General features: G+C 43.8%; 1 protein-coding gene across 1 annotated transcript; it reads left to right on the plus strand.

The window, feature by feature from the left end:
• Window positions 1–431: 431 nt before the first annotated feature.
• Window positions 432–25,332, plus strand: adcyap1r1b (adenylate cyclase activating polypeptide 1b (pituitary) receptor type I). The gene is made up of 14 exons (XM_056276799.1): window positions 432–507; window positions 4,810–4,817; window positions 11,154–11,259; window positions 20,726–20,839; window positions 21,084–21,187; window positions 22,322–22,419; window positions 23,081–23,213; window positions 23,558–23,711; window positions 23,849–23,909; window positions 24,029–24,098; window positions 24,215–24,306; window positions 24,476–24,605; window positions 24,725–24,766; window positions 25,019–25,332. The coding sequence occupies exons 1-14, from the start codon at window positions 432–434 to the stop codon at window positions 25,205–25,207; spliced, it is 1,377 nt and encodes a 458-aa protein (XP_056132774.1). The 3' UTR covers window positions 25,208–25,332.
• Window positions 25,333–25,595: the final 263 nt, after the last annotated feature.

Consider the following 25,595-nt stretch of genomic DNA (forward strand, 5'->3'; position numbering starts at 1 on the left):
ATAGCACGTGGGAGGATCATGCTATTCCCCCCAGTTCCCCCTCCCCCCTAAACAGGCACTCCGACCGACCAGAGGAGGCGCTAGTGCAGCAACCAGGACACATACCCACATCTGGTTTCCCACACGCAGACGCAGCCAATTGTGTCTGTAGGGGCGCCCGACCAAACTGTAGGTAACACGGGGATTCGAACCGGCGATACCCGTGTTAGTAGGCAATGAAACAGACCGCCGTGCTACCCGGATGCCCATGAGATGCTATTTTCAAGAAGGCTCAATAGTACATTTACTTCCTCAGAAGACTGAACTTTTTTAATGTTGACAGCAAAAATCTTACTGTATTTTACAAATCTTTTATTGTGAGCATCCTTTGTTATTCCAAAATCACTCACAGGAACAAATTAGGAAAACTTGTGAAAACCAGTGGCAAAATCATGGAGAAGCAGCAGGCTGATCTGTACCACCTGTACATGACCAAGCTGACTAAGAAGGCAGACAAGGTCTGCATGGGTACATCCCATCCACTTTCAGCGGCTTTCCAGCCACTCCCTTCTGTTCGAAGGTATAGATACCCCAAGATCAGAACCATCCGAGCAAAAAACATATTTATTCCCATGGCAACAGCTCAATTAAATAAGATACAGTAGCCATGGGAAGTCTAGGGAAATGCATGGACTAAGGGATGTGAAATACATTGATTCATAGGAGACATGCAGCATACTGAATATTTTTATTAGAGCTGTTGGTATAAAGTTATTAACATGCACTTTAAATGCCTGCCTGGACTGTGATGATATACTATATGATGGCTGCTCGATGTGATCTTGGACTATTGTTGTTTTTGCTTATCTGATGTGCTTTAAATCTGTCTATATGTTCTGTGCTGCACCACAAATTGCCTCTCGGAGAACATTGAAGTTTTCCAAGTCTAAGTCTGCTGCACCACCTAAGTGCCCATCACACTCCATTTCCTGGATACCTTCACACCAAGAGGCTTTAATGTGATAAAAGATTACACAGCAATCATTTAAAAGCCATAATGTGTTTGTTACACATACTCTTGATGTTACACGGTTTGTGTTGTCTTTTTCTATGAATCTATGTTGGCCCTTATCTCTTCTTAGATACACTCTCACTTTCACTTCCCCCCCATCACCCGTGGCCACAACCTGTTTTCTCTCTCATAGTGTCTTATAGCATCTGTGAATCGTTGTGTCTCTCTTTCCCCTCCCCTCATTTTGCATGCCTGCATTCTATGGGACAATACTTGCCATTATGCACCCACCTTTATACAGTTCTGTATCACTCCATTTGTGAATGTGTGTTAGTTTTCCCTTTAAAAAGCATGCGAGTCTCTGTCTTTGCCCATCTAACAGTGGCCAGTAGGGCCAAAGTGCCATGTTATAACTTTTGCCCCTGAGTGAGTGTTGCACCTTTTCTGCCTTCACATGTTGTTGATTATTTGGAAGTATGAAAACTTGGGGATATGGTTGTTCTAGTCAAGTCAATTTTATTTTTATAGCCCGATATCACAAATTATAAATGTGCCTCAGGGGGCTTCACAGCAACACAACATCCTGTTCTACGTGTGGGTTTTTCTATGCCTGATGAAGACATATGATGTTATTATTACTATTTCTTTATTACTGTTCCCAACCAAGTTGTTTTTCTCATGGTTCCAGCATTCATCCCCCTGGTGAATTGTGTAGGGGGGAAATAATGGAAGCAACAACCCAGGGCAGATTTAAGACTCCCTCTCCCTCTCTCTCCCCCCTTCTGTCTCCTTCTGTCTCTCTGTCTCTCTTTGTCTAGCCCTCAGTCTCCTCTTACTCTCTCTTTTTATATACTATGGATGTCCACTCAAGTTCCCCACCAGGAATAATGAAGCCTGTTTTTGTATATTCGTTCTTCTAATTGGTCCTCGCTCTCAATGTGCAGCGAAAGTGACTTATTGCAGTATTCAGTGGGTGTTGGGCAGCCCAGTTGTGGCTTATCACACCATAGCAAGACTCTTGGAGAACAGGGGAGAAGTAGGTTTCCCTTTCTGAATAAACTACTGGTAAATAACCTCGTATAGTATCAAAAGCATACACTAGTGAGCAGCTCGGTCTTCTGTGTGTGTGTGTGTGTGTGTGTGTGTGTGTGTGTGTGTGTGTGTGTGTGTGTGTGTGTGTGTGTGTGTGTGTGCCTGTGTTTAGATGGAAGGCTGCTGAGAGAGAGGGAGGTATTGTTGAGGGCTTGTGGGTAAGTGCAAGGGGATATGCTTGTGCATGCCTCCCCTCTTTCGGCTGCAACAGCTGTCAAAGCCAGACCAATACATGTGCTGAGGGACAGAACTCAGCTGAACGGACTCCAGTCTACATCAAAGCATAACACAGTCTTTCCCTCCCTCCCTACCTCCCTCCCTCTCTCTCTCTCTCTTCTTTTCTCTCTTCTCTTTCCTCTTTCCCCAGCCCACACTATAGTCATACAGTAAACATACACAGAGACATACATAATACACATAAACACAGACATGAATTAGCATACCCACACTTGCATGCATGTGCACATTCTTCTGTTCTTCCATGGATGAAAAAGAAAGACAATGCAGCCTTCCATTTCCAGTTTCCCTTATTTATTTTTTTTCTTCCCTACCCTCTCCTTTGTATTACTTTACATCAAGTAACTACAGACAACTACATGGTTCATTTTCTCCTTTATCAATATCATAAAGTGGACACAAATAATAAAAAAAGTCATTTATCGTGTCTGTATAAACAGGAGTACATTATAGAGGAGCTTCTTATTTCTGTGTGTGTGTGTGTGTGTGTGTGTGTGTTTAATATATTCATGCACACGCTTAGAAGTGCACCTGTAAAGTACTGTAGCGCTGAGGGGAATGATGAAGCATCTTTGCAGGGATGCACCCTCCAGCTTTCAGTCATTATATTGATGCTTGGGCTCTTTCTGTGTATCACCATTTTACACAATAGAACAATACAAATCATAGCAACTCTGTATATGCACACCTTTGTTAGCAAATGACCTTGCAATATTTTTTTCAGGGATCTGCTGCTACTCTAACATAAAAAAAACCCCATATAAGTATATGCCTCGTGACATCATGTCTGGTTTGATGTACAAAAACAATGCCTTTCCAAGCAGGCCAGAAATCAATTCAATTTGCTTTTCATGGCAACCATGCAGATGGCATCTGTGTAGCTTTCACGGTGAACCCTTGATTTTCATTTAGAGAGACTGTAGCTATTAGATATTAATGACATTTTCCAGCAATAATTAGGAGGTTATCAAATGTATGTGTGCCTACAAAATGATTAACTGGCTTCACTAACCATGGGCCATTACAAGAATTTGATGCTTGAAGACGAGCATCTCTGGAACAGCCATGTCTCTGGCTGTGTGTGTGTGTGTGTGTGTGTGTGTGTGTGTGTGTGTGTGTGTGTGTGCGTGCGTGCGTGTGCATGTGCTCACACATGCACATATTGTATGGGTTAGCTTGAGCCTGGTGAAACCAATTGCCTGACTGACTCCTGAGGCCACCTCCTGCAGGGTGAGCTTGGCATTCTCACTACAGCGGGGCCATGCCAGAACCGAGTCCCCCGTCCCACTGTTGTCAAGAGCAACAGCTGAGAGGGCTGCTGAGTTTGGAGCTGAATTGAACCACGTGGATCTAGAAGCCCCTTCTGCTCCCTCTTCTGCCCTACCACACGCAGACACTGCATTTAGCAGTTTCTTTTTTAATGAATCGGGCAGTAATTTCAAATGAAGTTACAGCTTGATGAAGCTGCAGTGTATGTGGTTTTGTGTTAAGCCAGTCAGGTGGTTTAACAAAGTGCAGTTTGTCTTCTCTGGAAGTCCGTTTAGCATTTTTACGAACGCGGCAGTAACCGACCGACTTGCCACGTTAACTGAGCATATTCAGAGCACTGCATTGTGTGTGGAAAAAATAGACCCACACACCGCCAGCAAACTCCTACTTTGGTACGCTGCATTAAGTCACATAGGGATCACACACACACAGGCAAATACATACTTAGACACACACAGACAACACACACACAAACTTCAGGGCACTGTATAAAGGCCAATCCACAACAAAGTCATTTTGCCAAGGCCGCCTTAATGCATACAGTAAAACATTTATGGTTAGAGCTTTCATGGTGAGTGCTCCAGCACAATCACCACCAGTCCACTTCACAGGGGTGTTACCTTGCCATGCTTTACTAACTACACACAAGTGACTTTATTTCCAACCTGACACAAAGACGGAGTATCAATACCTTTGTGTGTGTGTGTGCATGTTTGTAGATGCAAGATGGGGTTACCTATGCAAATGAACTGCAGTGATCCATGGAAACTTCGACTTTTGAAATAACAAGAGCTCTTTGAAAATATTTGTGTGTATGTGTGTGTACACAAGTGTGTCTAAGCGTGCAGTCTCGGCTCAATAGACTCCCCTAACTATCAGTGAATTAATGACTCAGTGGCTGTCATGTTTCTCACTGGTGGCAGTAAACTGGACACACACACACACACACACACACACACGCCCGCGCAGACACACACACATGTCCAAATGTATATATTTTTTGCATTTTCTAGTCTTTCGTCTTCTCAACTATACAGGTTTTCCCCTCTACCACGATGTCTCGGGAGCAGGTTGGGTACACACAAATAAGTATAGACTAACTTTTCATATGCTTTACTATTTCCATAGAGAAAGATAGCAGACAGCACCCCTCTTCCTCAGTCCCACACCCACAAATAGCCGTGCATCTCTTACTGGAGTTATTCCTTTGTGGTTTTTAGATCCCAAGGTGAGCTGACCAGCATCCTGTTCTGTCAAGCCCTGAGAGCTCTTGTCTGTCGAGAAGACTCCTGACTTGGATGATAAAAGATGTTCAGCACCACTTTGAGCTCGCTGATACACACCCTCTTCCTCCTTCTGCCTTTGGTAAGTGCATGGCCCTCCTTTATGCTAAACTGCACCTTCTTATTTTTCTCTATTCCATTTTTACACTACGCCAAAAGAGGCAGTCCACGTTTATTTATATTTATATTTATATTGGTTTAGCACAGAACAAAAGTGTTAAGCATATGTGCTGTCACGTACACTGTATGGCCAAAAGTATGTGCACACCCCTTCTAATGATTGGATTTGGCTTTTTTTTTTCTTCTTCATTTTCCCCCTTTTTCTCCCCAACTGTACTTGGCCAATGCCTCTATTTTCCAAGCCGTCCCGGTCGCTGCTCCACACCCTCTGCCGATCCGGGGAGGGCTGCAGACTACCACATGCCTCCTCCGATACATGTGGAGTTGCCAGCCACTTCTTTTCACCTGATAGTGAGGCGTTTCACCAGTGGAATGTAGTGTGGGGGAGGATCACGCTATTCCCCCACCCCGAACAGGCACTCAGAGGAGTTGCTAGTGCAGCGACCAGGACACGTAATCACATCCGGCTTCCCACCCGCAGACACGGCCAACTGTGTCTGTAGGGATGCCCGACCAAGCCGAAGGTAACGCAAGGATTCGAACCGGCGATTCCTGTGTTGGTAGGCAACGGAATAGACTGCTCTACGCTACCCGGATGCCTGGATTTGGCTATTTCAGCCACATCCATTAGATGCATAAATTCAAGCATACAGACAAACATCGGCAGTAGAATGGGTCGTACTCAAGAGCTCAGTGACTTTCAACTTTGCACTGTCCCTTTGCAACAAGTCAGTTCATCAAATGTTTTGCCCTGTTAGAGTTGCCCTGTCTAGGAGCAACAACAGCTCAGCCGTGAAGCTGTAGGACACACAGGCTCACAGTAGCGTGTAAAAACAGTCTGTCCTCAGTTGCAGTACTCCCTACCGAGTTCCAAACTGCCTCTGGAAGCAACGTAAGCACAAGATCTGTTCGTTGGGAGTGTCATGAAATGGGTTTCCATCACCGAGCAGCCGCACACAAGCATAAGATCCCCATCGGCAACGCCAAGTGTCACCTGGAGTGGTGTAAAGCACATCGTCATTGGACTCTGGAGCAGTGGCAATGCGTTCTCTGAAGCGATGAATCACACTTCACACTGTCTGGCAGTCTGATGGATGAATCTGGGTTTGATGCGTACCAGGAGAATGCTACCTGCCCAAATGCATAGTGCCGGAAGAATGGAGGCTGTAAAAGCAGCAAACACCATCATACCCACGGTTTTGGAATGAGAAGTTCAACAAACACATAAGGGTGTGATGTTCGGGTGTCCATACTTTTGGCTATGTAGTGTATGAGTAAATGCATGCACACATACACAGTGTATATAAGCATATACACACAAAACATTGTGTCCGGGTAGAGTGGCGGTCTATTCAGTTGCCTACCAACATGGGGATCGTCGGTTCGAATCCCCGTGTTACTTCCGGCTTGGTCGGGCATCCCTACAGACACATTTGGCCATGTCTGCGGGTGGGAAGTCGGATGTGGGTATGTGTCCTGGTCGCTGCACTAGTACCTCCTCTGATCAGTCAGGGCACCTGTTCGGGGGGGGGGGTAGCGTTATCCTCCCATGTGCTACGTCCCCCTGGCGAAACTCCTCACTGTCAGGTGAAAAGAAGCGGCACATGTATCAAAGGAGGCATGTGGTAGTCTGCAGCCCTCCCCGGATTGGCAGGGGGTGGGTAGAGCAGTGACTGGGATGGCTCAGAGGGGTGGGGTAACTGGCCGGATACAACTGGGGAGAAAAAGGAGGGAAAAAAACAAACCCCAAAAAAAACCCCAAATGCAAAACACTATCAAGTGGTGGTGTATCCATATGCATGCATGCATGTGTATATTTGCGTGTGTGTGTTTGTGTGTGTGTGTGTACACTTTCTTGCATATGTTTTACCAGCAAAAGTATAAAATTACAAACTGACCTAGCAACAGGTGGTGCTATGCCGGAATATATTCAAACCGGGATTGAGGCCTCATTTTCATGTACTTGCACAGAGTCATCCACATCATTAAAATGACACAGATAAAGAGCTGTGTTCTCATTAATAATTTATTGATCAGCGTGTGACTGGAATAATGGATCGAGCTGTAAAATCATTATTTTTTCATTGTTTATTTAGTGTTCTTCCTGCTTGTTAAATCTATTCCAAATGAGAACATTATTTTTAGAGGCTTACGCTCCTCAACGCTCCTTATCTTTTCTCTTCTTCTCGCCACCGCTCTTTGCCACTTCTCTGGTCCTCTACCTCTCCTCTCCACTACGGACTTACAATGCCTCTTGGAAATCAAATCCTGTGAGGAAAGTGATTTTCCATTACAGTAGTTGGCTGTGAGTCACTGCCTTTGAATTGAAGTGCTTTCCGAGGAACTGAAAGCTATGTTTACATGAAGAAAAGCAGTCTGTTGAGGACAGTATTGCTTTTATGACAGAGAAGGGTAGAACTTAAAAAGATAGACAGAAAAGAGGATTTTCTAGAGGTGGACGGGGTGTGAGGGAGGATGGGGGGGTTGCATACTGATGAGAGACATCTGTATACTGTATTTGGACTTAATTAAAGGGGTCATTATTTGCATTCTTCCTCATATAGGTCTGGGTTATGTTTGGAGAAAAGGATGAATAAGGTGGCACTGAAAGGGAAACTAAATATTAAATACTCCGCAGTATATATTGCATCAGAGGAATGCTTGAGAAAAGAGGGGAAGTTGAAAGCATGCGAGAATGCCGGATACATGAATCACTGAGAGAGAGAGGCAGGTGGAGGTGAAATAAATGAAAATAAAGAAAGCACTGAGTAGAACTGTTCCAGTGGATGAAGGTGTAGAGTGAAGGCTGAAATGGAATAGGAAAGGAGAGATGCAGAGAGACTACAGAGAGAATGGAAGGAGGTGAGGTAAATGACTGAAAAGAGAGAGTGGTAGATAGATGGATGGATAGATAGATAGATAGATAGATAGATAGATAGATAGATAGATAGATAGATAGATAGATAGATAGATAGATAGATAGATAGATAGATAGATAGATAGATAGATAGAATGGAGTTACATCAGGATACAATGGAAGTATAAATGCCAGCACAGGCTGACAACCAGATAGATAGTAGATAGACAGGTACAAACTGATGGATAGATGGGTAAACAGACACAAATAAATGGATAGAATGATGATAGAATGAACAAATAGGGCTAGATCTCTAAATGGACAGACACGGAGAGAGACACATGGATAAATGTTACATATAGACTGACAAGGATAGATGATAGATAGACAGAATAGATGGACAGACAGACAGGTCGATAGAAAAATAAGCATGATAGATGGATAGATAGACCGACATGGATGGATGGTTAGACAGACACATGGAAAGATGATAGCTAGACAAGTAGATGGATAGAGATTGGTAGACATGGATAAATAGGTAGACGATAGACACAGACAGATGGAGATACATAGACAGACACAGAGTGATAGATAGATAGATAGATAGATAGATAGATAGATAGATAGATAGATAGATAGATAGATAGATAGATAGATAGATAGATAGATAGATAGATAGATAGATAGATAGATCGATGGATGCATTTACATACACACCTCACAAACATTATTGTTCCTCAGCCTTAAATGTACTTGAATGCAAATGGGGAAAACTGTATGGGGTACGTTATAGTGAGAGGACAAATCTGCATTAGTGCAATAGCTTATTAGTGGAGGGTGGGGCTGTTAGCTGGTGGGGGGCTGAGCAGTTTTCAAGAATAAGCCATCATGTGGAGAGTAAAGGAGGTTGAATCAGCTCATCTGGATATAAGGTTTATTGACAGATATGCTTCATCACTCATCTAAGTGAGCTCTCTTCAGTCTCGACTGATTGCAGGTTTCCTCCACTCTTATAAACAATACAGTTGCATAATGACCGAAACCAGTTTCATATGCAAATATAGGTGTGACCATTAACTAGAGTGTCAATGGCCATGTGTACTATTCACAGAGGATTTGGGAATGGTTACAATCACAGCGTTGTAAGATGGCGACAGATGTATCGCCATCTTACAACGCTGTGACTTTCTTACCTGGGTTACTGCGCAAGCATCAAGGCATGTGGAAAGTAGAAATGTTTGGACAGTAACGTGAAACTTTGGCTTCACACTGTCTGAGCTTCACTCACTGCCTGCTGCCTAGCAACTGCCAATGCTAATTAGCACACAAAATACACCTCCACTAAACTCACCATCGTTAACGACGTGTTTATTTGTTTGTTATTTGTTTTGGAAAAAAATCAAATTATCGTTGTAGTGGATGGTAGTCAAGAAGCACCAACATATTGGATACCTGCCTCCAACAGATTTTATCCCCCCCCTTCTTTAGTTACAGGCACATATACAGTAAGCCTCACCTGCCGGCAGAATAATATTATGAATCTACAGCCATGTGTTTGTTACCTGTTCTGCTTACCTAACATGAGCTGGCATGATTATGTGATGAAATGTTACATAATAACAATTAGATGAAGTCATCATCCAGGAATATTAGCCAACGGTGAAATTATACAGCCATGCCAATATCGGGTCACACACTGTGAGATTTATTTGTTATTCCTCTTTGATTAAACAAATTAAGGCGTTAAAGAAGGCACGGTTCACAACCGCAATATCCTCGGGGTAAAAAGGACGGTTTAACAGACAAAGGGCAGAACACGTTGAAGTTGGCAGTAACAGTATTAACAGGCAGTAAGACTACATCGCAGTACAGTGAAAGGTGGAAGTGGGAGCGATTGGATGGTTTGAAATACTGTTCACATGAAATATGGCTTGACATGATTGTCCACATTGGCATTATAAACATTTAAACACACACACACACACACACACACACACACACACACACACACACACACACACACACACCCAGGTGCACTGATGCACATACATACACAGTGTCAAAGCTTATGTTGGCCATACACTGTTTGACCTAGTTAAATGTAGTATAGTGAACTAGGCCATGATATAATTAGCCACAGGAGACACACATACACACATGCATGCACAACCACAAACTAACTGGCACATCCTAGTGTAAAACTTTCCCAAGCTCACACTGCCAAGTTATATCAATCACATAAAATGTTGAGCTTTGCTAGTGTACTTCTGCCAAAACAGCCAATCCTCTAGCTCCTGTTTAGACAGAAATTCACAAAATATGTCACAAGTTAGTGGTGTATAGACCCTTGTGTGTATTCACATTGCCAAGCTCTGCCATTCTGCAGGTGGCCCTTTATGCAGTAAAACACATTAAGTGGTCTGTCTGTGTGTCTATGCTTTTCTCACCAGCCAATCCCGCCTAAATGATGTGTTTTTATTACATGTATAAGACCACAATGAGTGCTGCTTACGTCACTTGATAAGAGTCAACTCCTCCCTTGGTGCCGGGACTTCATTGCGTACTATAAAGCTGTGATGTAATGTCTCCCAGGGACAGAATGATGATGGCTGACACCAGCAAAAAGACTCAGAGACATATCCCACACCACCTCTACAGTGGCCTCCTCTGTCCCCCGCTGTAAGCTGACCATTGTGCAGCTGTCAGCAGGCAGAGAAGAACTGCAAAAAGGGCCTTTCTGGACATGACCTCCATGTCTTTAGTTGTAGCACCAGGGGTTCTGGCTGTCATTCTGAGCTGTGGCCTCCTTTGTGTTATGGCAACTAGAAAGCACTGTAACTACATTTCCATAGAGAGTCTGCCTTTCTGTGGTCCCTCGAGATGGGTGCACTACCTGTCACGGTCCAGTGTATAAAGTGTGTGTTTGAGTGTCTTTCCTGCCTTGTTCTGCCCTTTTTTGTTAGTACAATGGGTTTTCATGGGGGTCAGCTAACACAGGGAAAATGCCAGCAGCAGTGTGGTATGTTTAATTGGATGAATGTAAAACAGGTCCCAGAGCTAAGACCTCTCCCACACTGTGGTGAGAACTACATGGTAAGCCTAACGAAGCAGCATCTTTCATTTTACCTCTGAGTGCTTCCTCACTGTTGTGATGTACACTAGTCTTCTACAATTTGACTCTTTTCTCTTTCTGTCTGTCTGTCTGTCTGTCTGTCTGTCTGTCTGTCTGTCTGTCTGTCTGTCTGTCTGTCTGTCTGTCCCTCCCGCTCTCTCTCTCTCTCTAATGTGCCTGTGCTGTCTTCAGGTTTCAGGCCAGCACTCTGGGCACTCGGACTGTGTCATCAAAAGAGAACAGGAGAAATGCATGGAAAAGATCACATCAGACGATCCAGGAAATGATCCAGAATTTGGTAGGTCAAACCGTTTGGACAAGTGTGCATATAGCTCCCGCAAGTAAGAGACATGAGGCACGTCCGCAGTGGTGTAGCGGTCTAAGCATCGGCTTTGTGTCGATGCAGTTGCCCACTGGGGACTGGGGTTCGCGCCCCAGTCTTGTCAGATCTGACTATGGCCGGACTCGATGAAGCAGCAATAATTGGCAACGCTGTCTTCGGGAGGGGGGCGGAGTCGGCTTGTGTTCATCACATGAATGCGTCTCTGGGTGTGTCGGAAAAAGCAGTGGTTCGGCCTGGATTCACCTTGTCACGAAAGTGGCGAGGCGTCTCCTTCGAGACTGCCGGCCGGAGAGATGCAGCTGGCGAACGCATGCAGTACGAGGGTGGGTGTTTGGAACTAAAATAGGGGTCGATTAGCCACTAAATTGGGGGGAAAAAGGGAAAAATCAGAAATAAAATTAAAAAAAAAAAAAAAGAGACACAAGGCACGAGATCATGGTTAAAAAACGCTGTAGTGTGGCAATGTCCCATCCCATCTACACGTCGCTTATCTCTGGCACCGTCTTCCTCTGCTACTCATGCAGAGCAGTCGAGTTCTCACTATAGCTCCCTCCAGTAATAGGCACGAGGCACAAGATCATGGTTAAAAAACGGGGCTTTATTCCTCTATCGGACCAACCCGTGAGAACTGGGTTAAAAAAGAAAAAGAAAAAATACAATAAATGACATGTACGCATGTATTTCTTGTATTCACAATTCTTAATTCCCCTACAGCAATACAATAGGTAGCATATTGAGCTGGCACATTTATAGTATACATAAATTATACATTAAATATGTCATAGAAAAACAACAAAATGAAGTTAAACTCAAACATAACTCCTAGGCTGCTTACTATTTAAGAGGGACCAAATCTTGCTTGCTTTGTCCTTGTTCTTGTCTAAGGTCTTGCTAGTGTTATTTTGGCGTGTTTTGTGTTTTGCTTAAAAGGTGTTTCATTTTATTAATTATTTGTGAAACACTGGAGCGGCAGAAATTAGTTCCACCTCTAGGACTTCTATATTATAGGTAGTAACCAAAAAATAGCCCAAAAGGTGCCAAACTAGAAACTCAACTGACAATATGCGGCAGTTACACTCCCACCAAATCACGTGATTTCATAGAATAGACAGACAAACATACTGCATTATAAAAACATTAATTTAAAAATACTAACTATATCTTTGGGCCAACTGATGAACTAGTAGAGAGAGAGAGTATAAGATACTGGAGTCTTCTTATGAGGCTGGAGGCACTGCATTTCTTGAGATGGTTGCTTGTTGGGCCATCTTGATTATGGTCAGCTCTGCTTGCCTCCTTTCCTCTAAACTGGTGGCTTCACCAGACCTTGTCTCTAGGCCTTTAGTTTCCCTTGCACAGCACTTGAGTCTGGTGATACCTTTCACCATTCTTGACCAGTCAGAGAACTTGTGTAGGTGATCTAACAGCCATTTCACTTCCGTTGCCTGGTTGTCATGAACCTGGGCCTTCTTGAGCTCTGGGTCACTACTTGCAATCTCTCCCACCTTGGCTACTCCACTTGGTAGCTCTTTCAGCCAAAGAAAGTCTGGGCCTGTGAACCAGTTAGAAGCTACAAGTTGCTCTGCTATGAGATCTCTTGAGGTGTGATCTGCTGGATTCTCTTCAGAAGCAACATACCTCCATTGTGCAGACTCTGCACTTTGCGTGATGTGTTCCACATGGTTTGCTACAAACACATGAACTCTTCTTGCTTCATTGTTGATGTATTCAAGGACAACCCTTGAATCAGTCCAGAAGAACTCTTGTAGGCAATCCACTTCCAGTTCTTTCTTCACAATATCACTGGTGAAGACAGCTACTACTGCTGCTGAAAGCTCGAGTCTTGGTATGGCCGTAACCTTATTAGGGGTGACTCTTGACTTTTCCATGACTAACGAGCAGTGGACTTCATTAGATGCACTGACTGCTCTGCGTTACAAGCACTCTGCATAGCCTGATATGCTGGCATCGGAGAAATGGTGGAGCTCATAGTACTGGACTTTGAAGTTTGATGGAATGTAGCATCTCTTGATCTTCACACCAGCCAAGTTTTGCAGTTCTTGGAGCCAAAATTCCCACAGGGGTCGAAGGTCATCAGGTAAGGTGTCATCCCAACTGAGCTTTTCATGACACATCATCTGTAGGATCTGCTTTCCCACCAGGATGAAGGGTGCCAGAAATCCAAGTGGATGATATACTGAAGTGACCGTGGACAAGACTCCTCTTTGGGTTAGTGGATTTTCTTTGACGACCACTCTGAACTGGAACTCATCAGAAGCCACGTAGCACTGTATGCCAAGAGATCTTTCCAAGTGTTGTTCACCCAGTGCCATGTCCAGGTCTTTGGCAGCTTCAGCACATTCTTCTTTGGGAATTGTGGCTAGGACTTCCTTGCTGTTGGAAATGAACTTGTGCAGCTGGAGTTTGCCTGTACTGCAGAGCTCTCTTGCTTCCTTCACTAGCTGGATTGCTTGGCTTTGGATGCTATATTTGTCAGGCCATCATCAACATAGAATTTCCTCTGGATGAACTTGATGGTGTCGTCACTGAAGTATCTTCATCCTTCAGCTGTGAGGTGCTTGATTCCATAGTTGGCGCAGCTAGGTGATGAAGCTGCACCAAACAGGTGGCCTTTTATCTGATAGATGGAAGGTTTGGCTTCAAGAGTTCCATTCTCCCACTACAAGAATCTTAGGTAATCTTGGTCTTCTGCCTTCACATGGAACTGGTGGAACATGCATTCTATATCACACAATTGCCACAGGACCTCTTCGAAAATGACACTGGACTCCCACCAAGGTATTTGTCAACTCTGGACTGGTCAGCAGATGGTCATTCAAGGATTTCTCTTGAAACTTTGCAGAGCAATCAAAGACAATGCGTATCTTCCCAGGCTTTTGTGGATGATATACTCCATGGTGTGGGATGTACCATGCTGGAACTTTGCAGATGTCTTTTTCTGGGATCATTTCCGTATCTCCGCTGGTTATGGTCTCATCCATGAGGGTCTTGTAGTCTTTGAGGTATTGCTAATTTCTTCGCAGCTTCCTTTTTATGCATCTGAGACAGTGGATGGCCCATACCTTGTTATCTGGTAACTTGAGCCATTCTTTCTTGAATGGTAGTGGCATTTCATAGTGACCATCATCCTTAAGCCTGATGCCTTTTTCCATCTTTGACAGGAACAGAAGATCCTCTTGAGAAATGTGGCCATCCTTTGAAGCTCTTTCGATGAAGTCGGATTCCAGCACCTTGATGACATCTGCAGGTAAGACTACCTCCTTGATCTGTGTTCTACAGATATAGTGCACTTCGCTTGTGAAGACTGAAGAAGACTGAAGACCTGGCATCACTTGCTTCATGATGACCTGGTGACTTACTCCAATCGCATCTTCATAGTTAAGACATGGGTTGCTATAGCCGACTACACTCCAACCCAAGTCTGTTCTCTGTGCAAAGGGTTGATTTTCTTTGCAAGGTACCACCTGTATTGGAACGAGAGCTTGGTGACAGTTGTAGCCAATTAGCAAGCTGACGTTACAGCTTTGCTGGGGAGCGATCTCATCTGCAATGTCTTCAAGATGAGGCCACGCCTTTGCGGTCGCTAGAGTGGGAATATGATCTCCGTTTACAGGGATGAATTCTCTTGAGTAGGTCACTAGCAGAGGGATTATCTTGTCCAAGTAGAATCCTCTCACTTGTAGACCATTCAGTTTCTAGCAGGACATGACTGTGTTCCTTGAAGCCATTGTGGAGTGCTTTAGCTGAACTGGTTCATTATTTGTGTGGAGAACCTTTGCTGTTTCTTCAAGGATAAAGGTTGTGTCACTCTGTGTATCAAGGAGTGCATACACAAAAACTTCACAATCTGGCTCACTTTTGGTTGACACCCATACTGGAATGATTGTGGCTGTATGAGTGTCTTTGACATTCTGGACAACTCTATTTGATGTTGCCTCACATGATGCTCTTGCTGCCTTATCTTTTGGGTGATCCATCTTCCTTTCCCTTGACTTGTCACTGTCTCTTGCTCCATCAGGCCTTGCTGACATTCTTTCTTCCTTGGTGTGATTATCGTGGAGGCAAGTTGGACGTCCTTTCTCACATGTATCACCGATCTTTCTGTTTTCACAGTCCTTAGAGCGGTGGCCAGACTTCAGACAGCCAAAGCACAATTTATTCTCTTGAACAAACTTCACTCGCTCAGAGATCGACTCATTCATAAATTTACGACACTTGTGTAGACTGTGAACTGCTTTGTCATAGAAGACACAACTTGTAGCAACAGCTTTCTCATCTGAGTTGGTTGCCAGCACCTTTGCTCCAGGACCTCTGCTATGGCTTTGATATTTTCGTTTTCACTTGGTTTTAGAGCATGGAGAAATGTTATTGGGTGCAAGAGATTTTGGCTTCACGTGTGATAAATTCAATGAACTCGCTGAAGCTGGGGAATATGTGACTTTGTTCTTCCACTTCTATGAGTTTCCTATTCCATCTTGAGGTCAGCCAGTCTGGAAGTTTAGCAAGCATTTTCTGGTTCTCGATGCAGTCGTTGAGTATCTCAAGACCTCTGATCTGAGACATGGCAGCCTCACAGCTGTGAAGGAAGTTGGCGAGTTCTTGAAGTTCCATGTTGTCTTTGGAGCTTATCTTGGGCCATGTATCGAGCTTGTCTCTGAATGCCTTGGCAATGAGGAATGGATTGCCATATCTCTCTTCTAGGATAGTCCATGCTGCATGATCAGCTGACTGTACCTAGCAGAAAGTAGCTCTCTGTGGCCTACTTGGCGTGTCCACCCACATACTTTCACAGATAATAGATCTTTTCTTCAGCTGGTATGTTTTTCCTGTAGATGGGTGTATGAAAGGAAACTTTCCAGTCATTGAATCTGAGTGGGTCGCCGCTGAAAATTGTGGTTCAGGTACAGGAAGACGACTTGCACTGATGGACTCTGCGAACACTTTAACAAGAGCTGCTGTGCTGTCTTCTTGCCTTTGATGTGCCACATCTTGTGGTGGAGAATGGTGCTGCCACGGTCTACTTTCATGCCTGACTTCCTCTTTCTCCTACAGAAAAACATGTTGATGTAGCAGCTCATTTATTTCCTTGTCTGAACATTCACTCTGATCATATACTTGCTGTTGTGCCTTGGCAGCCTTTAGCGTCTTACTTGTCTCCAGTCAATCTAGTTGTCTGTGCTTGGCTTCTAGTGCCCTTTGTCTTTCTGCATTTTCAGCCTCTTGTTTGCCTCGTAAATGTGCAGCTTCAGCTTCGAGTCTTGAAGTTCTTCAATATGACGTTATTGCTCTAGCAGTACTTCTAATGTGGCTTCATTCGCAGCAACTTCAGCAGTGGCATCTTGTCTGTTGGCATAAGACAGGCTTGAATGTCTGGATGTGGCTCTTGAGGTTTCGACAATGAGCAGAGGACTTGGTGCGGTGAGAGTTAATGCTTATTTTGTCTGAGGCTGCAGACTTGATTACAGAAGCTGTCCCCTTTCCACCTTGTTCTTCATCCCTTTGACCTTCACCCTTTCTTGCATCTAAACAACCTCTTGCAGTCTCAATGCTAGTCCTTGTTACTGTTTCACAGGTGTCTACTCTGCGACATGTGTGATGGTCGGGAATGTTGATGTGCCTTAACTCTTCATAAACAATGTTCAGATCCTTTGAGGCATCACTTACCTTACTGTTTGTACAGCAGGTTATTTGAGCATTGTCCATTCAGCATTTGTTTGGCATCTTTTGTGATAGCCTTCCACTTCTCGTAACTCACACTAAAACGGTGTGTAAATCTTCTTACTTGCTCATCATGCAGTTCTTGGCCCTTATCCATTAACATGCGGACTCTTTGGCTTCTTTGTGGCTCTTGTGAGGAAGTGTGGTTATCAGCTCCTGTGCCTTTGGTCATTTGTGTTGCTGTTCAGTGGGACTGCACATCTTCACCAATATCCTCTCTGTCGCTCTCGGAGGACAACTCAAGCTCTGACATTTTATATGATTTGCGTTAGTTTGGTTTAATCTAATCTTGCCTTTAGCTGTAATGACATCGTTAACAGTAATTTAAGTTAGGTCTGATATAGCCTAAGCTTAGTTGAGTAGTTATCTTATTTTGATATATAACCACTATATCTTGCAGCTAACAACACTATTTTGACCTATTTGTTACAGTTTTATAGCCTTATTTAAACTTAAATCACCACAAGTAGACAATTAAACAAAAAAAAAAAGTTAACTCTTAGTTAAACTTATACACTTATTAAGTAATAGCCATTCACCTTTAAACGCACTATATTACTAGTTCTGCCTTACTCTTAGTACTGCTAGATTTTTGGTAAATATTTTCAACATAACCCATAAGTAAACACAATATCAGCACAGTTTCAATATCAATGAACTTCAATAAACCAGTTAGAAAAGGTAAGAAAACAACATTACCTTGGTATTTGAAATGTAAAAAATGTCTGTCTCTTGTGCAGAACACTTGGCTGCAGCTTAATTCATGCTAGGGCACCAGGATCTTCCCATTGGTGCTGCGTCTTGTGCTGTTGTGTAGACGGCGGTAGGAGATGCATGCGCTGTAGTGTGGCAATGTCCCATCCCATCTACACGTCGCTTATCTCTGGCACCGTCTTCCTCTCCTACTCATGCAGAGCAGTCGAGTTCTCACTATAGCTCCCTCCAGTAATAGACACGAGGCACAAGATCATGGTTAAAAAACGGGGCTTTGTTCCTCTATCGGACCAACCCGTGAGAACTGGGTTAAAAAAGAAAAAGAAAAAATACAATAAATGACATGTACGCATGTATTTCTTGTATTCACAATTCTTAATTCACCTACAGCAATACAATAGGTAGCATATTGAGCTGACATATATATAGTATATGTAAATTATGCATTAAATATGTCATAGAAAAACACAATGAAATGAAGTTAAACTCAGACATACCTTGTAGGCTGTCTGCTTACTATTTAAGAGGGGCTAAATCGTGCTTGCTTCATCCTTGTTCTTGTCTAAGGTCTTGCTTGTGTTATTTTGGCACATTTTGCATTTTGCTTGAAAGATGGTTCGTTTTGTTAATTACGAGTGGAACACTGGAGTGGCAGAAAATAGTTCCACCTCTTGGACTACTTTAATATAGGTAGGAACCAAAAAAAAAATAGCTCAAAAGGTGCCAAACTAGAAACCCAAGTGACAATGTGAGACAGTTACAGTGCATGTGTTTGTACTAGTACACGTGTGCATGTGTGTGTGTGTGTGTTTGCTTTGGAGTGAGTGTAGCATTAATTTCACCCTTCTCATGCTAAAATACTATGCTGTTTATCATGTAGCAGTGTTAAACACAAACACACACACACACACACACACACACACACACACTCAAAGTAATAAGGAAAAACAAAGACAAAGAACATAAGCATCTTGCGAACTGCCTTGCTAATGAGCTGGAGATAATTCTTCTGTACAAATGGGAGTTGACTCTGACCTGTTTGTCTGCAAATAGAGACTATTAGATAAACCACACACTCGCTTTGTGAAAAATGTGTTAGTGCATGTCGTTACGTGCGTTTCTGTGTATGTGTGTGTGTGCACGCGCGCACGTGCATGCGTGCGTGCAGGGGCTTGAGCCTGTTGTACACACGCTTGAAGAAAAAAAATCAAATGACAAACAAATAAACAATCAATCAATCAATCAAGTTGTATTTTATATAACAATGCGAATCAAAAAGGGAAACCCCAACGAAGCAAATTAATTACGACATGGTTCTCTGAGGCCTTGTTCTCCAGAGCGAGTGAAGGAGCAGACTGCCAGCGACCGCATCTTATATGCATCCTTGAATACAAGCTCACAGCCAGTGTGTGCGAGGGGTCTGCCTGTGACAGAGTGGATGATTGATAATGGGAGATTTGGACGGACTCTTCATCCCTCTGGCCATTGCCATCCGCTCGAGCTCTCCATAGTTACTCTCACAACCAAGCACCAGACACCACTATTACAGCTACTGCACTTTTGGCTGTGGCTTTGCTGCCAAAATGACATTACATGTTAGTCAGAGGACCAAGGCTGGAAATATGTCAACAAGTTTGAAAGATCTTTGCTGTTATAAAATGAAACAGCAGAGACCTTTATGGTACAGCAGCAACAACATTTGAGATTAAAGAGAGAAACTATGACGAAAGGCGTTCTGCACCATCGCCCCGAATCCCTCTTTCTCCCCGTTTCATTCAGTTGTCTTCATGTGACCGATGATGAAACACAGTTACTTCTTTCATACACATTGTGTTAAGAGCTATTAAAGAAGAGGGAATGATGGAGCTGTACGGAAAATAGAAGAAGGCAGTGATTCGGATCTACTGTCATTTCTGATTAGGTGATTCTGAGCATTTGTGAGTTTATGAGGTAGGAAAGGGTACACACGGAGAAACCTGGGTAGCCTTATGGTTTCGAATCTCAGTGATAGTCTGGCAAGGGGGTCTATCTCGATTGGATAAGAGAATATTTTCCAGGCTGGGCTAGTGTCTATATTTATTTTCTTATTATACTTGAAGGTGGGGCAAGTGATGATGGACTGGAAATTAAGGACATGTACAAGGTTACCACCCCGCATTCGCTCATCCCTAACCAGGGTGTATATTATATATTTGTAGCTAAACAATTAGCTAAGCAATTATATTTTATTTGTTGGCCTATTCGTAATAATTCGTTATTAGCCTAGCTAACTCCGTATCTATGGCTCATGCGGCTTACCTGCAGTGGACGTGGATGGAACACTACGAGCAAAGCAGTGGAAAACGCCGCATTTCTGCAGATTAATACCATGTTTCGACAAAAGATGTTCCGACAGATTGCTTGTATTGCCACCCTTACTGGCAAATGATTTGTTGCACCTGTGGCAACGAGCGTTGTTGTCATCGACTTTTGAAAAATATACCCAAACTTTTGAACGTTTAGTTCTGTCCGCCATGATGAGCACTTGAGCAGAGCTGTCTGTGCGTGTGTGAGCGAGTGTGTGGAGCACAGCACAGCCCCGCCCCGCCCCTCGCGCAGTAAGAGAGACAGAGACTTGGAGAAAACGGCAAACAAGATTATGTTCGCGACGTTTAAATTCCTCGAAAAACACAATTGCCACAATATAAATCTCACTCCATGATTTCTCGAGTACCTACCGACTACCGATAGCAGAACCGAAAACGTCGGATCTTAAAAATGCTCCGGTTTTTACTAATTTAGAACCGGTTCCCGTTTAGAACCGGGTTTCGGGGGGCATCCCTAGACGCCAGCGACTGCCCCAGTTGCAGTGGAGCTAAATGGATGCTAAAGGTTCATGTTCTTTGTCTCATGGCCCTGCATCTGAAGATGGTGTACGTGTAGGTGAATGTTTCCCCCGCTTATATTCCCGTGTGTATTTTGTTCCCAGGGTGCCCGTGGATGTGGGACAACCTGACATGCTGGCAGCCTGCCAGGGTGGGTGAAGTGGTGGAGGTCAACTGCCCTGAACTATTCTCCGAGTTTATGAGCGAGGAGGACTATGGTCAGTTTGCAATGAGAAGCTGGGAAACTCATTCGACACAAACCAGATACTATATTTGTAGAAGGGAATCAAAATTCAAGGAAATGATCCATCCTGTTAAAGGTTAAATTTAGAACCAATCCTTTCCTTGACTGCTGTAATTCGTGTGTGTGTGTGTGTGTGTGTGTGTGTGTGTGTGTGTGTGTGTGTGTGTGTGTGTGTGTGTGTGTGTGTGTGTGTGTGTGTATCTGTGTTGTGTTTACAGAGCTGGGGAAGGTGAGCCGTAATTGCACAGAGGTTGGCTGGTCAGACATCTTCCCCCACTATGTAGATGCCTGCCTTTTTGATGATGGCAACAGCAGTCATCCGGTAAACTGACCTATACAGTACCTCTGGCTGTCTCTGTTTAAAGGGTTTAAACAGAGAAACTAGGCTATAATAAAATCACAGAAAACAGAAAATCACTATAGTATTTCCTGTATTTTTTTGTTTGTTGTCATATTACTATAAAAATACTATAGCCGCACACTAAAAATTTCTATAGGAACACTTTAGGCACACTTTGTACATTATAGAAATGATGTGAGGAAAAACACAGGAAATAACACTGGCTATAGTGGTTGTACAGTGTTTACAGCTAGGCATTTATTCAGCATCATTGTTTATCACTGATCAATGGTATTGCATTGGGATGAAGTTCATACATTGTCAATCTGAGATGTTGTTGTCTAAATTATTTATCATGCGAATCTATCACCTAAAACGTCACACAAAATGGGGTCTGAAATATTTGAGGGAGTATGACTTCAAAACTAGTTTTGGTTTGATATTACATTATCAAAGACTTCAATGTGATGAACCTCAGGTGAATTCTTATATGTGGTGTTTTGCATATATAAGTAGATATACTGTGCAAAATTCCACATGGATCCTGGGTTGACCCCGGGCTAGTCCAACCTCGGGGGTCATACCGGGTCATCCTCTGTGTGGAGTTTGCATGTTCTCCCCGTGTCTGTGTGGGTTCCCTCCGGGGGTTCCGGTTTCCTCCCACAGTCCAAAGACATGTAGGTTAGGTGAATCGGCCATACTCAATTGTCCCTAGGTATGAATGTGTGTGTGTGTGTGTGTGTGTGTGTGTGTGTGTGTGTGTGTGTGTGTGTGTGTGTGTGTGTGTGTGTGTGTGTGTGTTTGTGTGTGTGTGTCAGCCCTGTGATGGACTTGTGGCCTGACTGGTGGCCCCCATGACCCTGAGAGCCGGATAAGTGGTTTGGATAATGGATGGATGGAAAATTCAACATGATCATCATGATGATAATATTTTCCACATTGTCCAGAACAAAGTAGTGATGTGAAAATAAATTCCACAGGAAACTGTTTCATGGCTATTCTATAGTTCATGATCATAGATCGTATGGGGTACCTCAGAGTCAAACACTTTTATTTATGGATTTACATGTTGACACACTGATAAGTGTGTTTGTTGTTCACCCATCTCCCCTTTAGGACATGTACTATGTGTCAGTGAAGGCTCTGTACACGGTGGGCTACAGCACCTCTCTGGTCTCCCTCACCACGGCCATGGTCATCCTCTGCAGGTTCAGGTGAGACAAGACAATATTTTAAAGATTAATCGTTTTGTTATTGTCTATGCATAATGAGCGCTACTTATTTATTTTTAGATATCTTTATTCTGATTATCATTGAAGCTCAAAATGTGTTTTTGAGGTATTTACTCCTTTTGGATGATTTCAGAGGGATATATCAAGTGTGAAGGGGCGGCACAGTGGTGCAGTGCTTAGTGCTGTCACCTCGCAGCAAGAAGGTCCTGGGTTTGAGCCCCGGGGTAGTTCAACCTTGGGGGTTGTCCTGGGTTGTCCTCTGTGTGGAGTTTGCTTGTTCTCCCCGTGTCTGTGTGGGTTTCCTCCGGGTGCTCCCGTTTCCTCCCACAGTCCAAAGACATGTAGGTCTGGTGAATCGGCCATACAAAATTGTCCCTAGGTGTGAATGTGTCGGCTCTGTGATGGCCTGCAGCCTGTCCAGGGTGTCTCCCCACCTGCCTCCCAGTGACTGCTGGGATAGGCTCCAGCATCCCCACGACCCTAAGTTGGATAAGCCATTTGGATAATGGATGGATGGATATCAAGTGTGAGTGAGTTCATACTTAGGTGGAAAGGAAAGGCGTGTGACTGTGATGAGATACTTGAGCTCGGAGATTGTGGACATTCTGTGTTCTGACTCTTCAATGGCCGGTTTTCACCACAGGAAACTGCACTGCACCAGGAACTTCATCCACATGAACCTGTTTGTGTCGTTTATCCTGAGAGCCATCTCTGTCTTCATCAAGGACGGCGTTCTTTATGCCAAGGAGGACAGCGACCACTGCTTCATACACACGGTGAGCAAAACAAATGTGTATGCACACATCTCTGAACGTCTTGAATTTTGCACGTTAGACAGTTTAAATGCAGCAATAGTAACAGTGGGTGGATAAATTCTGTCGTCTCTCTGAATTGTCTTTTTTTTTCACTCATATCCTTGAAACCCTAAACCCATGCTTACATCAGAGGATGTGTTATATATAATTCATGTCTGCGAGGGGAATGCTATAGCTGTTCTTCTGCACAAAGTCACTCCTTGACCATTTCATTTTATGCATATATAAACAGCACCATGCACCCGCAATGCAGAAATGCACAGCCATTTACTAATTGTTGCTGCTTTGTCTGACGTCTCCTCAAGGTGGAGTGTAGGGCTGTGATGGTGTTCTTCCATTATTGCGTCCTTTCCAACTACTTCTGGCTGTTTATTGAGGGTCTGTATCTGTTCACCTTACTGGTGGAGACCTTCTTCCCTGAGAGGAGATATTTCTACTGGTATATCATCATTGGCTGGGGTAAGACATCTACCATTGTACAATGACTTGTCTCATTTTATTAGATTCTGATTTGAAGGAATCAATAGAAAAAAAATCCCAATGGTGGATGCAGATTTGTTGTGCCAATGTTTCTGTTATATTTTTTCACATCTCAGGGACCCCCACAGTCTGTGTGACCGTATGGGCTGTACTGAGGCTGCACTTTGATGACATAGGGTGAGCTGCAGATAGGACAGGGGAGCTCTAAAGGTGTCTAAGATGGTGTTTGTCACAATGGGCGCTAAATGGTCAGCGGACTAATTGTTTGCACATTTTTTCTCAACCCAATCTCTCAGGTGTTGGGATATGAATGACAATGCGGCCATCTGGTGGGTGATAAAGGGACCTGTGCTGGCATCAATCATGGTGAGTTGGCAGTGAACTAGCTGTGAGCTGTGACCAGTTTCAGAAACTCTAATGAGAAGCCAATGCTTATTTTCTTTGGTCCATTCACTAAGATTTCACAATATGTACATCTACAGATCAATTTTGTCCTCTTCATTGGCATCATCGTCATCCTTGTCCAGAAGCTGCAGTCACCAGACATCGGTGGAAACGAGTCCAGTATTTACCTGTAAGCTACTCTATGATCTTGATTTTGATTTGCAGCATTTGTTGTTGGACCTTGGTGCAAAGTGGTGTACTGAGTAAACATGTTGCTGTCTGCATACAAGTCCTGCTTTATAACTAGTCCCCTGAAACTCGGTCTTCTTGTCGATGATGCAACGTCTACTAATTTGCAGGAGGCTGGCCCGTTCCACTCTGCTGCTGATTCCTCTGTTTGGGATCCACTACACTGTGTTTGCTTTCTCCCCTGAGAATGTCAGCAAAAGGGAGCGTCTGGTGTTTGAGCTGGGCCTTGGTTCCTTCCAGGTGAATGCATCTCTCATGACTCAGCCAACCAGCAGGATAATCAGAGTACATACTCAGAAAAAATGCAACATGCATAGCACTACTTATAGCTGATGTGTTCATCCTCTGTGTCCCCTCAGGGCTTTGTTGTGGCTGTCCTCTACTGCTTCCTTAATGGAGAGGTACACCTCTTTTTTAAACAACATCACGTTTGTTTTCTGCATGCATAATTAATCAGATGTGCTGAATAATTTGTACTTAAAATATCCAAATAATGTGTTTTTTTTTCATTTCAACTCAAATAGATTTAAAACTTAATAAGTATTCAGACTGCACTAGACAGATGCAGAGGTGAAATTATTATTAGGGACAGAAAGCTTTTGTCTTTCCAGCGAGGTCCATTAATAATGACCTTGTGAAGTATATCCCTCAAGGTGCAATCGGAGATCAAGAGGAAATGGCGCAGCTGGACGGTGAACAGGTACTTTGCTGTGGACCTGAAGCACCGGCACCCTTCGTTGGCGAGCAGTGGGGTGAATGGGGGAACGCAGCTGTCCATCCTCAGCAAGAGCAGCTCTCAGATCCGCATGTCCAGCCTGCAGGCAGAGATCCCAGCCACCTGAACAACAGCCAGGAAGAAGCCACGGCCGGTAACAGCGCTGCCTTCGCAACTGGATCCGACACTACCGACACCACTACTAAGCCCATTCACACCTCATTACCTATGACCAGCCTCACCAACCCATTTCCTAACCCGTACCCAGACACAGCCGTGATGGAAACTCAACTCAGTTCCTACAACCTTGATCCAGCAGGGGTCAAGACTCAACCCGGCCCCGTGCAGCCATGAGTCTAACCTTCATTACCCTGAAAATACGAGAGAACCTGATGTGCCAAAACCAGTCACCAATTTTAGATTGAACCAAATTTATTCTAGCCCCCACTCCCCCAACCCATTCCCCAGTTCAGATGCAGATGCAGGTCGATTCAAGTCCAAACCAAGTTCTCCGA

The sequence above is a fragment of the Lampris incognitus genome, chromosome 3 (genome assembly GCF_029633865.1).
Source record: "Lampris incognitus isolate fLamInc1 chromosome 3, fLamInc1.hap2, whole genome shotgun sequence".
NCBI lineage: Eukaryota > Metazoa > Chordata > Actinopteri > Lampriformes > Lampridae > Lampris > Lampris incognitus.